Source organism: Bos indicus x Bos taurus, chromosome 7, assembly GCF_003369695.1.
Source record: "Bos indicus x Bos taurus breed Angus x Brahman F1 hybrid chromosome 7, Bos_hybrid_MaternalHap_v2.0, whole genome shotgun sequence".
Taxonomy (NCBI): domain Eukaryota; kingdom Metazoa; phylum Chordata; class Mammalia; order Artiodactyla; family Bovidae; genus Bos; species Bos indicus x Bos taurus.
In genome coordinates, this window is record NC_040082.1 from 16,860,768 (window position 1) to 16,877,135 (window position 16,368).

General features: G+C 39.7%; 1 protein-coding gene across 3 annotated transcripts in view; it reads left to right on the forward strand.

Moving 5' to 3' along the window:
- The window catches only part of KIAA0825 (KIAA0825 ortholog), a 428,728-nt gene that overhangs the window by 157,423 nt on the left and 254,937 nt on the right, over positions 1 to 16,368 (forward strand). For all 3 annotated transcript variants that reach the window (XM_027545600.1, XM_027545602.1, XM_027545601.1), the window contains one exon: positions 2,618 to 2,728. In XM_027545600.1, coding sequence (XP_027401401.1) covers positions 2,618 to 2,728 — 111 coding nt within the window. The remainder of the gene's footprint in view (positions 1 to 2,617; positions 2,729 to 16,368) is intronic.

Below are 16,368 nucleotides of genomic sequence, written 5' to 3' on the forward strand. Positions count from 1 at the left end.
AGAAGGCAACATGTGTAGATGAGGAAACCAAAGAGACAGAATCTGGTATAATGTGCTCAAGTGGGGTGGTGTGATCAACCCAGAGCCAGTATGACGTTAACAATAGAGAAGGGGTGTGACGTTGGAGGCAAGGCAAGGAATTTCCCCAAATTTATAGTTTTCCCTTTAAGAGGCCACTAATTTGGAAAGCTGAGAAAATGTATTCTACTTCAACCTACGAACAATTACCTGTTTTTAAAGGAGTATCCACATTTGCAATATCAAAGTTCTTATTCTGTTGCTCATACGGTTGTATTTTACTCTCCACTATGAATTATTTAGAGCATCTTCTATTTTAACTGTACACCAAGACATCATTAGAGGTTATCTAATAGCTAGATCATCATTTCATTTTCCCATGGAGGCTTGTGGGCCAATTTTCACCCTGTTATACTCTCCAGAATAATGAAACTAATTTGGGATCTTGCTGTGGAATTAAATGCTCATACAGATTCCACCTCCTCTGAGACCATAAACATCTGCCATAACATTTATTATTGCCAAATAACCTTACTATTACCAGCGCAACTGTCAGTGGAGGGAAAGAGTTTAGGGACTGGCAGAAATGTTCTGGCAAGTATTGCATTGCCAGTGGTTTGTAGTCTAAGAATTTTGGCACCAAATAACCATTTTATTATTATTAGATCCTCCATTATTTTTCCTAATGTTGAGGATACAACTGTACCTAGACAATCATTTAGACTAGCAAGTATTCCATGTCAGTTCTGAGGTAGTGGTAGACCTTCTCGAGAAGTATCTGCTACAGTTGTTACCATCCTGGTATTACTTGACATTTGCTGAGCCCTTGTTATGCACAGGCACTTTGCTAAGGGCTGTGTATGCATCATCTCAATCATCACAATTGCAAAACAACACTACACATCTAATAAAGACCCCACCCAAGATTCCAGCCCAGGATGCCGGGCTCCAGAACTCCTGTGCATTCCCAGGCAGGTGCATTATGATCTTCTATGACCCTCCCCTTGGGTATGGAGCAGGCAGCAAGAAGTGAACGTAAAAGGACAGGTGGTAAAGTCCTAACAAGAAGCAAAGCCAATAAGGGCAGAGCGAGTCATCCAGATTTCTCCTTTTATCTTCTGCCTTCTCCCTCCTCCCTTCTGCTGTGTCCATCCCCATGTTATTAGGGAATGAATATTGTTAATTTTATTAGTTTTATATATTTTTATATTTGTCCCATACACACTATCTCCTCTGCTTCTTACTTTGGTTTAGGACTTTTCTTCTGCCTGGTTTACTGAAATATCATCTTTATTCTCTCCCTTCCTTTAGCCCTAATCTTCTACGATCAACTTTCCTCACTAGTGCACAAGTGATTTTTCTAAAATGTAGAACAACTGATAAGACTCCTATGCTATAACCGTGATTCCTCATCGCTAATACATAGTCCAGACTCTTGAGAAAAGCATGTCTTGGTGTCCTGACCTAGCCTGTGCCTGTTTCTCTGGTTCACACAGTGGAAGGTATGGGATGGAAATAGGACAGCCTCATTTTGAAGCCTATTTAAGGAATTTTGTTCTATCTGAAATTTACTGAGGAAAAAAAAATGGCTTTCAAAGAGGAGGAGATCTATTAAAAGTCTAAAAAAATGTCAAAGTATCTTTAATGAGAAGGTGTTCTGTTTGGCCAGACAAACAGTGGAGAGGCAGGTCAAATTTGGGAATGTGAGGATATAAGAAACAGGAAGGAGGATGTAAAGACAGGGATGGGTTTTCAAAGTGGAATTCCTTTCTACATATTATTTAAAAAATGCTATTGCTCTTGTACTCTAGATGAAGAGGGACAGCACCACTTCAAACAATTCCATTTCTCAAATACTCCCAGTTGCGACTCTTAACTCTATGTAGGAAGGCAAATATAGTTTTCTGTTATTATAAATATTTTATTATCCAAGCTATCTACTAAAGATTTTATGTAACAAATCCTTTCGTATTACCTCAAGATTTATTGTTGAATTGGGGCCAGCCTAGAAAAATGTTACAGTTACTTCTCCAAAGGTAGTTGTAGACCAGTTATTCTGGCCAAATTGTTCTAATTTTGAAGTCACCGTCCTATATTTTACAGTTAAATTCTTCTTCATTTGCCTTCTGTAAGCCCATAGGAGCATAAAAAATTAATTATAAATTATTTTTAATTGTTTAATATTTATATATCATTTTAAAGAGTAAAAAGTAATACCCTTATGCTAATCATTTTTACAGTATTGAAGCAAAAATGACAAAATATTGACATTTATTAGGTTCCAGGTGAGGGAGGGCGAAATGAGTGGTATTCATTTTACCATTTTGATACATTTTTTATAAATTTCATAATGTGAATCTTTTAAAAAATGAAATGATAATGGTATCATCATATCTTCCCAAGTGTAAAGATTGTTTCACAGAGGCCTCTGAATCATCTGTTAAATTATAAATACCAAGTGGGTGCATTTGTTCATTCTAGCACAATACTGTTTTGTATAAAATCAGTTAACTTTAAATACTAAGAAAAAATGGGTTCTGATGGTCTTAATAGTTAATATTTCCTGTATATTCTGAAATAATGATTTTTATTTCACTAGGACTTTTCAGCATGGCCTGGGCGATTCTTCTTCAGATTCCTTGAAGCCAATTTTCAAGCAACCATTACATTGGCTTTCCTGCATATCCCATTTCTACCCTTCTTTACTCAGGTGAGGACCTGTAAAAACTATACCATCAATGGTTCTTTGATTCCTTTGACATTTAATAGAAACTCTTATCCATGGAGGTAAATACATCTTACAAAAAGAACTCAAAACTTTTGACACTACACAGGTAAGTAAAGAGTGTATGTCCTTTTTGAGCCCAAGAAGCCAAGATTCAGGCCTCACAATCATGCTCCTAACATAGCTTTACTAAAGTGATAGAGAAATGTGAATTTTTTGGAATTTAGTTTTTATTTTAGCCAATTGCCTAGCCATTTTAAAATTCATTCTTGATCTATGACTGGGGATGTGACAGTTCTCCAACTAATTGTCAAAAAAAAAAGCAAAAAAAGCAATAATCTTGGATAATTCATGTAACTCACTCAGAGCCTGAGGTAAGAGTTTTGAGAGAGGAGTAACTTTTAAAATTATGAATAGGGTCTTTCACTTTTATTATTTAATCAACGGCATTTAAACATAAGAAAAATCATTTAAAGCATGAAACGTACTTCCAGAGTAATCTGATGACATTTTGTGGCATTACGTGTAATGTCAGTTTGAGTCTTTGCTGAATATATCATTGGAAAGTCCCTTTCCTTGGTATCTGTGAATAAATATATCATGTAGAGCTGAAGGAGATATTGTTAATTCTTGCACATTCTTGATTCATCTTGGAAATACACTGTTAGTGATCTCACCATATAAATGGACTGGCTGTATTTCTCTCTTGAAGAACAAGAGTCCCACCCGGAAAAAGAGGGCAGGAAAACCTCTTTCAGAAGTCTCTACAGACACAGTAAAGGTTAACTGCTTACCTGTCGTGCGCCTTTCCCCTTGCACGTAATGGGGAATCCGAGATTAATGAGATATTTATCCTCCTACCTTCAAGGACCTCAAAGTATTGTTATTTGACTTACATATAAAATATTTTCACCATCCCTGAACAATTCCTTATGACTGATCCCATCAATTCTTTATGATGAAAGCCTTTAATACTCTGTCATCTCCATACGCTGCAGCTGGCATGAAAATATACTCTTATGTCTTTGAGAATTAAAGAACTGACTTTGATATACATTAGTGCAAACACCTGAAGGAACTGGATCTTTTACAACATGACTTAAGCAAACAGCATGTGTCATTGTGATGAGTTCTCAAACTTCTAAACATACTTGCTCTCATGTTACGATCACATTTGCTTTAATCTATCTTTATTATCTGCTTTTATCTTAACCTGTAATCATTGGAGTTACTTCTTTAAGCATAGCTCTGGAAGAATTCCACCTCCAGGTTTGTTCTGTTCAGCCATCTAGAGCCTGGGGAGTCAGAGGGTCAATGGGTTTATCTTTCAAATGCCTTTTCATGTAACAAGACTTTTCTTTATTTCTGCTTGATTATGGCAAGCTATCTTTACTATGACCTTCACAAAAAGACTAGAACATGCTGGTAACTACGCAGCTCACAGTGGAAATGCAACCGGATATAAGTTTTCTGGAGGGCAATATAATAAACTGTATCAAAAACCTTAAAAATATTATAGCCCTTTATCCAGCAATTCTATTTCGAGGAATCAATCATAAGAATTAATCAGAGCTGTTGAGAAAGTTTCATATACAAGGATATTCATCAATGTATTATTTGTGAAAGGAAAAAATGGAAACGAATGTCTCACAGTATGCAATTAGACAACTCACTTATGGATTAGCCGTGTGATAGACGACTGTGGAGTCATTAAAAAGGTTGATTTTGAAAAATATTAAATGGCAGATCATTGCGATTTATAGTTATGGGAAAACTGCAGCTTAGTAATGATGCAGTAATCAAAGCCAACCCAGGCTTCAGAGTGATAACTCTCAAACTGACATGCCCAGTCCTTCGTGAACGTTATCTCTTTCAAGCCTCACACCCAGTCTGTGAAGTCTGCTTTCATGGAGAGTAAAATGACGTGCAGGTAGCAACTTGCTGAAGAGAGCAAATCTAGGAGACAGACTGAAGCTCAGCTTGTCTGCTCCTAAAGCCCAAGCACCAGACAGCTGCCCCTCCACCGTTCAAAGGGAGAACAGTTCAGGGTGATGTTAACAGGCATTTAAGAAAAACCTAAGATTGTCAGTTATTCATTGTGTAAAGTATCTTTTTATGGTTCTACTTGCAGGAGCTCTGATATACTAACCTATATGGTGTTTACCTGAAGGAGGGATCTAGTGTAAAATCCCCCAAACTTACAGGTTATGAGAACCCCTGTTTCCCAAGGGATGAACAGGTATTGGAAGATGGGACACAATTGAGATATGCCAAACATACCAGCTTCCCAGGTGGTGAAGTGAACCTACCTGCCGATGCAGGAGACATAAGAGACATAGGTTCCATCCCTGGGTGGGGAAGATCGCCTGGGGAGGGCATGGCAACCCACTCCAGTGTTCTTGCTAGAGAATCCCATGGATAGAGGCACCCAGGGGCTACACTCCATAGGGTCACAAAGAGTCAGACATGACTGAAGTGACTTTGCACCCACACATGCACAAGCTATGCCATACTACTCTACGTATAGCCCGAAAATAGGATGTATAGAAAAACAAATATTGAAAGGGTATATGAACTCTACATTAGAGAACTTTTACTTTGCATCTTTGTATTATAAGATTGTGATTGATTTTAATTTTTATCTGTGCATTTTCCAAATTTCCTGTAATGAAAGCAGCTTAATTTTATTAAGGTAAAAATAAATTTTTAAATGAAAGAGAAACCTCATTTTTTGGAGTTCTTTGATCTACATGTATTACCCTAGAGCCTCTGTACAGAGGATTTCTAGCTCTGGGCACTTCCTTTACTCCAGTATCCTGTGTCTGGCTGTCCATATTTCTTGAGCTAACCACCATATTACTGGAAATCCAGCATGATGTCCTCACGGATCCTTCTTTTTACTCTTCCCTTGTCCTCTCAGCATGGTGTCTTTTCTATTAGGAGCACACCAGGCATCCCTATCCTTCACCTCTCCCAGAGCTTGCTCAAACTCATGTCCCTTGAGTCAGTGATGCCATTCAGCCATCTCATCCTTTGTCACCCCCTTCTCCTCTTGCCCTCCATCTTTCCCAGGATCAGGGTCTTTTCCAATGAATCAGCTCTTCCCATCAGATGGCCAAAGTATAGGAGCTTCAGCATCAGTTCTTCCAATGAGTATTCAGGACTGATTTCCTTTAGGATTGACTGGTTTGATCTCCTTGCTGTCTAAAGGATTCTCAAGAGTCTTCTCTAGCACCACAGTTTAAAAGCATCAATTCTTTGGCGCTCAGCCTTCTTTATGGTCCAACTCTCACATCCATACATGACTACTGGAAAAGCCATAGCCTTGACTATATGGATCTTTGTCAGCAAAGTGATGTCTCTGCTTTTTAACACACAATCTAGGTTCCATAACTTTCCTTCCAAAGAGCAAGCATCTTTGAATGTTATGGCTGTGGTCCATTGAGCTCTCTGTTGCCTGTTCCTAGTGTATTATCACGTTCAATTGATTCATCCCCATAGTTCTTTTAGATCCAGTCAGTCTTTCTCTCCAACACATCACAACAACCTTGGTCCATTATTACTATGGACTATTTTTACTATTATTTAATATGTTTTATATTAAATACTATTCTCAGGAAAGGAAATGGCAACCCACTCCAGTATTCTTGCCTGGAGAATCCCACAGACAGATGAGCCCGGTGGGCTACCGTCCACGGGGTCACAAAGAGTCGGACCCGACTGAGGGACTAACAACAACAAAAATACCGTTCTACCGCTCAAGAAGAGCCTCTGCCTCTCCCACCCTGCCTGGCTTGTTTCCTAGGGCACCCAGCACTCTTCTCTGCTCTACTTCTCAGTCTCTTCTCTTGTCTTTAAGACATAGTTATTCTACAGTTTTTGCTTTTACTTATTGCCTGTCCTTAGCTTTCAGTCTTTTTTTAAATCTCATTTTCTCTCCTGAAATGCCTTTGTTTCTCTCTTTTGCCTTTTTGAATTCCCCACACAAGTACAGTATGAGCCCCTCTACCCTGACTTCCTGACAGTTATTCTCTCTAATCTTCCTATATAATCTGCTTAGGAAGACCCGATCCACATGGTTTATGATCCAACATGTTCAGAGGAGTGGTACAGTCAGAGGAAGCCAGGATAGCAATAAAAGTAATTTCAGAATAACTCATCTTATTGATTTGCATCTGTCAAGCATTGCAGTGGGAATTCCTAGGCTACCATCATGTAACCTTAAAAATTTCACCTTTCCCTTTCCTCACATATATCAGCTGTTTCTGTGTTTTTACCCCACAAATTAGGCTCAAACTCCATCCCTCACCTTAGTAACTAAAATGAACCGTTCAGGGAAACACATATGGGTTAAATAATGAAGAACTGAAAATAGATTGTGATTTTTATTTTGAAAGGGTGAGGCTGAGACAAAATATTTAATTATGATGCATCTTAGGAATTTAATCACCTATTTGCTTATTTATTTACAGCTGTGCATTGTTTCAGAGAGATTTAAGTTGACTTTTAACAATATTAAGTATATTAAGATAATGAATTAAAAGTAAGTGAGAAGGAAGAGGCAGAGCAAGGAGGACATAAGATTGAGACTTACAACAAGAGTTACAGATGCATAAATAGCTGTATGCATCATAAATTTGTCTATAGGATTTCTAGAGAAAGCCTATGAAGTGTATAAATTGGTAAAAATAGAATTGTTCATGTTCTTCTAGAACTCCTGGAATAGTTTAGAAGAGTTTACTTTAGGGAAAGTGTATGTATTTTCAAGGCAATAAGTAAAATGTACTGTATTCATTATCCCTAGCAGTAGTAGGCTAGCAATTTGAGTTGATTTAGAAAGGGCAATCAGTTTCATACTAGATTAAACTAAGGCATGTGGAGAATATATTAATCTCAGGATTGATACTATGACAGCATATTGTGCTTTCATATAAATGTTGAAGAAAAAACATTATCTTAGTCAATTATACCATTGTTGCAGTATAATGTTTTTTATTTATTTTCCCAACTTTCATCATCTTGTGGTTCTTTAAATATTTCCAAATACTTTTCAGGTCTTCCTTAGCTAAGTAGGTCATAACCATACACTGAATCCAAGTAGCATAATCAGTGTGAGTAAACAGTCCATTCATTTTACACTGCTCATTTTCTTTTATGATGACAACATGATGTTTTGATTCATGGCCAGTCCATTCTGAGCTGTAGATATTTCTTCCTACTATGCTTTTGTTTTCATTATGGTTTTACTCAATGTAATCCTGTTTTGGATTCATATCCTTTTTTTAGCCACTGCCTAAATATTAAGCTACCTTTAGCTTCATTATACTATATGCCATGTGAGTCTTTTCCTTTGTGCAATTTACCAAGATGTATTCACTTCATCCTTTCAGTAAATGCATTTTAAAATTTTTCTCCAAGTAAGGCATGTGCTAGGTGTTAGAGGAAAAAGATGGGCAATAAAATTTCTCTGTCTCCTTTGCAGGTTCATCTACTTTGGCCTGGCCATTAAATATTGAGCATCTTTAGCATTCTATCATAGAACCTTTTCTAGGTGAAGTCACGCATGCCTGTGGTTTCATGTACTTTGAATTGCCCCCAAATCCATATCTCTAGTTTTAATCTCTCCTAGGACTGCAGACCTACTAACTTGTGTGTGACTCATACATGAATGTCTTCTTCAGATTTACACCCAGTGAACACACACAGACCTCAAGCTCAATATGACCATATTTGAACTTAGGAAACTCCCCTCCCAACTGATCCTCTTTTATTTTATTTCCATCTTGATTTATTGTACCTGCACGTGGTTGTATAGAGGCTTCCCAGGTGGCCCGAGTGCTAAAGAAGCCACCTGCTAATGCAGGAGACAGACACGGGTTTGATCCCTGGGTCAGGAAGATCTCCTGTGGAGGGGGTCATGGCAGCCAACTCCAATATTCTTGCCTGAAGAATCCCACGGACAGAGGAGCCTGGTGAGCTACAGTCCATGGGGTCGCAAAGTGTCGGACACGACTGATGCATTTTAGCACACATGCACACACATGGTTGTATAAGCCGGACACCAGGAGGCATCCTGAACACTTCCCTCCTTTTCTCCAAGAGATCCAGTTCATACTGCTGCTGAGTCACTTCAGTCATGTCCGACTCTGTGCGACCCCATAGACGGCAGGCCACCAGGCTGCCCCGTCCCTGGGATTCTCCAGGCAAGAACACTGGAGTGGGTTGCCATTTCCTTCTCCAATGCGTGAAAGTGAAAAGTGAAAGTGAAGTCGCTCAGTCGTGTCCGACTCTTAGCGACCCCATGGACTGCAGCCTACCAGGCTCCTCCGTCCATGGGATTTTCCAGGCAAGAGGACTGGAGTGGGTGCCATTGCCTTCTCCCAGCTCATACTAAGTCTAGTTCATTTTAGCTCCTAATATCTGCTATCCACACTGCCACCCTTGCCTTCGTGCTCCGTCTCTTTCCTGACTACTGCAGTGACATCTCTGTTTCCTCCTATGTATGTGTTGGCTTCCATTTCTAATATTCTCCAAACTACAGCCAGAGACTTCTCAAATCCAAAGCTATTTTCAAAACTAAATTTTATCATTTCACACTTAACTGTTCACTACCTTCCATGAATTCCTCTTTATCCTTCAACATGCACACAAAATTTACCATGGCCTGTAAAACCTACATAGATGTGGCTCACCCATCTTTGCAACCTTTTCTCATACCACACTAGCCTGTGATTTTTGCTTTTCACTCATTAGCCTTTTTTACACTTTCTTGCCACAAAATATTCCTTTTTGCCACAGGATCTTTGCACATGCCTTACCTTACCCTGAAAGGCCTTCTTCTTCTTTCACTTAGTTAATGTCAATGTAATTTCATATCTCAGCTCTGGCGTGACTTCTGTAGGGATGCTTTTCATCAACCCCAAAGACTAGTTTACTTCTTACTACATCTTCTAGTAGCATCGTGTGCTTTTCCTTGATTGAGTTTTCATAGTTGTAATTTCATCTTTATTTGTATGACCATTTAAACTATATATGTATTCCCCACTAAATTCTGTAAAAATAGTGACTTTTTTTTTTTTTTTTACTTATTGTTGTGTCTCTGTCACCTTGCACCTAGAAATCAGCCAGCAAATATTAGTTTACTGAATAAGTGGATTAAGGAACAAATGAGTTATTATAGGATTGTTTCAGATAGTACCACTTTAAATGGTACATTTAACTCTTTTCAAACATTTGATCTGAGTGGTAAAGCTCAGTGATGGGAAAAATGGTCTATTGAGGAGGTGTCTTCTAGTAACCTAGGGCTGAACATCTGGGGAGGAGGACAAAAGAGAACTTTGGTCTCCCAGCAGCTGCTGTCAGGCTGTTCCACAGCACTGAAGAAAAAGGCTTAGAGAACTTGTACTCTGATGAGATGCCAAGCTTTGACATAGAGCCAACAGTCAGGGGAGAAGTAATGAGAGATTTTTGAACACCAAAGCTCTTACATGGCTGTTCCAGAGTGTGGATGGACAAGCAGCTGGATCTTTGAAAAGATTTTCAGAGAAAAAGCCATGTTTGTGGAGCAGTTATTAAAAGAAGTGAAAGTGTCAGGTGAGCTGGATACTTGATGAAGCTAGATATTTCTTCATATCTTTCCTTTTCTATTATGGCTTGAATGTATTATATAAAAAAGAATATAGCAATGGAGCCAGCAATGAGAAGATAAAAGACAACTATAGGTTTTCAGATTAGTCAGACAGGTTTGCAGACTTGTATAGTTTTGTAATTTTGGAAAGTTAAATAGCTTGTATCTTTGTGAGGAAATTGAGATATAAATACAATATGATCATATCTATCCACCTGAAAACAGGGTGCGATACTATGGTCTACTTCTCATGGTCTTGTAACATCTTTTCTTAGCTTCTGAGATATTCCCATGACAGAGTCATGAGGATTTAATTAGCTAGATGCCTACACGGCACCCACCACGTAAGTGCTTACTTAACAGTCATTCAATGCTGCTGTGTTAGGAAAGAACTATGTTTCAGAAAGTGGCAGATCTTATCAGTTATCCAAACATGTTAAAAAGCCAACTCGAAGTGTGATAAAGTGGAAAGATTATTGAACTACTTTCTTGTGGGGTCTCGTATCAGAAGTGTGATGTCAGAAGAGACCTTTCTTGAACTCCTCTAATAAGGTATTATTATGTGGTAGACAAGGACCAGAGAAGTCAGTGGCACCCCATTCCAGTACTCTTGCCTGGAAAATCCCATGAGTGGAGGAGCCTGGTAGGCTGCAGTCATGGGATCACTACGAGTCGGACACGACTGAGCGACTTCACTTTCACTTCTCACTTTCATGCATTGGAGAAGGAAATGGCAACCCACTCCAGTGTTCTTGCCTGGAGAATCCCAGGGACGGGGGAGCCTGGTGGGCTGCCATCTGTGGGGTCGCACAGGGTCAGACACTACTGAAGCGACTTAGCAGCAGCAGCAGCAGCAGATAAGAACCAGTAATAGTTAAAGGACCCCAGAGAGATAACTTCTGGTCCTCTAAAGGGATGGTTGAGTGAGTCAGTAGGATCCAGAATCTTAGTGCCCCAGGTGCTAGAATAGCACTTCTGGGGGAGTTCAGAAGTAATCGTTGGCATGAAGTATTGTTTTTAAAATTAAAATTAGATTCTCACCTGTTTTTTAGAAATAAGATACACTAACTTGTGTAACTCTAAAGTGTGAAGCTGGGGCTATGAATTGGGGCACTAATATATCTTCAGATGATTTTTGAGAAATAGGGTCATCCTAAGTGAAAAAGTTTAGTTTACTGAAATCAAGAAATAATTTAGGTCCTTACAGGTCAAACACTTGTTCTTTAAGTTGTGTGCCCGTTATTGTAGATACCGTCAACTCTGAAAAAAATGAGACTGTGTAAGAGTATCCATCTACCTAGGTGGATAAAGTTATTAAAAATCAAAGCAAACCCTGTATATAAATGTGCAGATGAACCCTGTCTTATTTCTATTTATTGAATCATCTGTAACTATAAAGATCATAGAGACTTGGCTATACCCATTATATAGATTAAAATGTATGCAAGCATTTTCAATGTTATAAGTACATATAATTTGTACATTCTTGATTGAAATGGTGCAGCAAATATTTTGGATTTTTTATCTCCTCAAGCTCTTTTCCTAGGTACTAAAGAGAAAGATGATAGAACTGCTTTAAATATTTGTCTTATTTTCCTAGCACGATTTGGAAGGATTAGTTTTGGAAAGGCGAAAGTAGAATGGTAATACAGCTTTTCCTTCTCTGCTTTCATTTTCCTACTTTAGGGCTTTTACTCGGTTTCTCTTTAGTTATGCCCCTGCCTTTGTTCTCTGACTCATTTAACTTATGGTCTCTGGTATAAATTTGACCCAGTAATCCATGACAGGAACCATCTGGTCAAAATCAGTCCCCAGATACCTTAAATAACATGGCTCCAATTTGGGAATCAGCTTTGAGACCACAAACCTGAGTTTGGGTCAAAAACTTGGTATCCTTAATCAAGGAAGTTGAATAGAGCCAAACATCCTCAAGGCTGAAAATTACAACATACCCACCAAATATCAACCAGGTTGAATGAAAGAAACACAGGGTAGTGGAATAGCCAAGGATTTTAAAGTCAGGAAAACCTGGGTTCAAAGTCCAGTTGCCATGTTTATTAGCTAAATGACCTTACTGTATTTTCTCAGTTTTCCTGAAACAAACACTGAGATAAATCCCAAGTGCCTCCATGCATGTCTTATTTTCTGTTGTTCAGTTGCTCAGTCGTGTCCAACTCTCTGCAACCCAGTGGACTGCAGTATGCCAGGCCTCCCTTTCCTTCACTAACTCCCAGAGTTTGCTCAAGCTCATGTTCATTGAGTTGATAATGCATCTAACCATCTCATCCTCTGTCACCCCCTTCTCCTCTTGCCCTCAATCAATCCCAACATCAGAGTCTTTTCTGGTGAGTCAGCTCTTCACATCAGGTGGCTAAAGTAATGGAGCTTAAGCTTCCATATCTGTCTTTCCAATGAGTATTCAGGACTGACTGACTTTAGGATTAACTGTTTTGATCTCCTTGCTGTCCAAGGGACACTCAAGAGTCTGCTCCAGCACCACAGTTTAAAAGCATCAATTTTTTAGTGCTCAGCCTTCTTTATGGTCCAGCTCTCACATCCATACATGACTCCTGATGTCTTATTTTATATTTCCCCAAGAAGCAGTCCTCGAGACAAGGATTGAGGTGAGAATAGTTTATTTTCTAAGTGGAAGAAACACTCGATGGGAGTAGATGAGACAAAGAAAGACAGCAGATCAAGAGCAGTGTAATCATAGGAGTAACTGGAACTTAAACCTTCTGGGGAAATTCTTGGAGCCAGTGTGAAAGGCATCTCACAGAGTTATTCTGCCAAAGGAACAAATATGCTGATGAATTTATTAGAAACTTTCTTCAGTTATCGGCTGAAGGCTACTCTGGAGGTGTTAATTTGCTGGCACTTCCAACCTGCCTTGTTGGAAGGTAGAGAAATGCAGATTCTGACAGCATAAGGCAGGTCAGTGCCAACTGAGTGGGAAGGGCAAGAGGACGTGGGGACACTGACATTTGGGCTAACCCTGGTACCACTGACATCCGCTACTCGTTATTTAAGTTCTCTGGAATTTATCGTTGATTCTTCAAGGTGTGATGGCTGGTGGAAAAAAAAAAAAAACAGTTTTATTATTCTTGAGTTAATGGGACAAACTAGCATATCCCTGGCTGTCGTTATTCCTGAGTCTGCAAGTTCTCATCATCATTACATTCCTCTACCACTTATTCTGGCTTCCCCTCCCCCTCGGTCATCTGTTGAGTGTGTTGCTTACCTAGCACAGACGTTGAGACCCTTCTTGAGATGCTGAACCATGACTGCCATTCCCTGATCAGAATGTGGTTACTTCAGCCACCTACTTATGCTTGTTAGCAGTCATGAGAGCATCATTTCTTGACTCCCTGGTGAATCCCTTGACATGCAAATATACGCCTCCCTGCTCCCCATGTGCAGTAGCGACTCTAGCTCCTCGGTGATAATCAGAGTTATCACCCTTACCGGTATAGTGGCTCCTTTCTTTGCCTGCTAGACTACTGGCATGGGAATCCAAAAATAACTGGATGATGGCAGGTATAACATTATATTTAGTAGAATTTTTCATGGTTCCCCTGGTAGGGGTTGCCTTCCTAAACTCACTCCACCATAGACACCAGGATCTCCACTTCCCCAGACACTGTGGGGAGTTATGGGAATAGAAAACATAAATTCCCAGTGGATAATCAGGAGCTCTGGTGAGAAGGTGGCTTCTAGTATCCTTCAGAGAGAACTCTCACCCTTAGCTCCTGGATTTATGTAGTTTATCTCTTAGGGACGTGGAACCATATAATGGCTGTTCATTTAAAGTAAATATCTAGTCTTGAAAAACAGCACCCAACATCGCTTGGTTTTATCCCAAGCTGTGTGTTTCAGAGTCCGTTCTAATGTTCCCCTATTCTGACAGCTTCTGCATGTTTTGTGTATAGTAGGGGCAGGGACCCCCAAGGTCATGTGACCTGAACAGTGAGGCTAATTGTATTGTAGTCTGACTTTCCTTTGGAGAAGAAAAAGGCACCCCACTTCAGTACTCTTGCCTGGAAAATCCCATAGACTGAGAAACCTGGGTAGGCTTATAGTCCATGGGGTCACAAAGAGTGGGACACGACTGAGCAGCTTCACTTCACTTCACTTCACTGACTTTACTACAGTCTTTTCTTACCCTGTGCTCCATGCACAGCTGTGGTTGAAAGTCAGGCCATTGTTCACTTATGGGTCTAGCATTTTTAAACTTTATATTGCGGTGTGACCATATGCTAAAAAATTGCAGAAATTGCAGATGAACTACTTGATGTGCAAGGCTTAGTTGCTCAGTCATGTCCAACTCTTTGCAACACCATGGACTGTAATCCTCCAGGCTCCCCTGTCCAGGGGGCTTCTCCAGGCAAGAATACTGGAGTGGGTTGCCATGCTTGCCTCTAGGGGATCTTCCTAACCCAGGGATCAAACTCAGGTCTCCCACAATGCAGGCAGATTCTTTACCATCTGAGCCACCAGGGAAGCCCAAGAATACTGTAGTTGGTAGCCTATCCCTGCTCCAAACTACTTGATACATTTTCATAAAGTAAACACACCCAAATACAACCAAGATTTTTCACAGTGATTCCATAATAATTTGTTAGTTTCATAAACAGGTAATTTTTGAGCCCCTTTATTGCCTGGATTTGAAAGAGTTCTTAGGCCTCTTCATGCCCAGAAATGCAGCACTGTATGAGTATAAGCCTGATATAACCCAGCCATAAATTTGTCCTGTCTGCTAATGTAGGATTTATGAGTTCCAGTGGATTTATCAATTCTGTTCTCTTCTTTGTATTATAGTGGAATTCAACATGTACATATTTGATACATACATATATAAAAAAAATTTCCTTTTTGTCATTTTCTGTGAGGCTCATCTCACTTTCACAGCTCCACCAGCTCAAAGGATGAGGGAACATATGCTTCTCCATATGCCCAGTGCAGACTCCTCAATGCATTTATTACTCGGAGCTCAGTGACTGAGGAATGTTTGTAATTTTTTATTTTTTTCTTATAGTGAGTCACTCTACTGTACATTTCAAAATCTGTGATAAGTGGAAAGATCCAAGAACTGAGGTACATTTCAACAAACAGCTTCCCATCTGGTAAACGAGAGGTTTTATTTATAACCAGGTATTCGGATACTGCTGTATGAAATGACATTCAAATTATCTTGCCTTATTCCGTGTCTGAAAGGCCTGAGCAAAAACATAACCCTTCCTCCAGTTCATTTTCCATACTGCAGCCAGGTCAGGAATCCCATCTGCCTTAAAACGCTTTAACAGGTCCAAAGTCTCCACCTTGGCTCCTCCATGATCTGGCCCCTGTCTCCTTCTTCAAACTGTCTCTCAATATCACCTTCCTTTTCTAAACTCCATCGGATTGGATATTCCAGTTCATTAAATGTATCCTTCAAGTCAGCACTCAGCTCAAGCGAAACAGATAGGTAGGAAATGTTCAAAAACTAAGTCAATATTAATATGCAACTTACAATTAGCTGCTTTTCATCAAGTTTCTTGAAGTCAGCACTTGGGGTTTAGGATGGAAACAGGGACAGCCATTGGGAGGATATGCTTCAATATTTCATTCCAAGGGGCTCACCAAGTGGATTCTTCCTTTGGTACCACATTTGGAATGACTGCAAGAACCAGACCAACCTGAGAACACTCAAAGGAATTCAGAGCTGCTGAACTGACAGACGTGCTTCCTCTGGTCTGAGAGCCAAATAACTCCCTGCTTTTCTCTTTGTTGCCCATCCAGGGCACAGGTTTTCCTAGCTAACACTGCCTCACCAGTTACTGGGGAGTTTCTCTGGTTGGAGTTAATGTTATCAGAGGCTCACACGGGAAGCCTGAGCTGGTCCAAAGCTCAGGTGATTTTGTGCATCGTAAGGTTGTGAGATGTTCCGAATGCCCAGCCGAGTCAAGGGGGAGATGTTTTGAAATTTCATTTTATGTCTTTAAATGCTCTCACTTTTGTT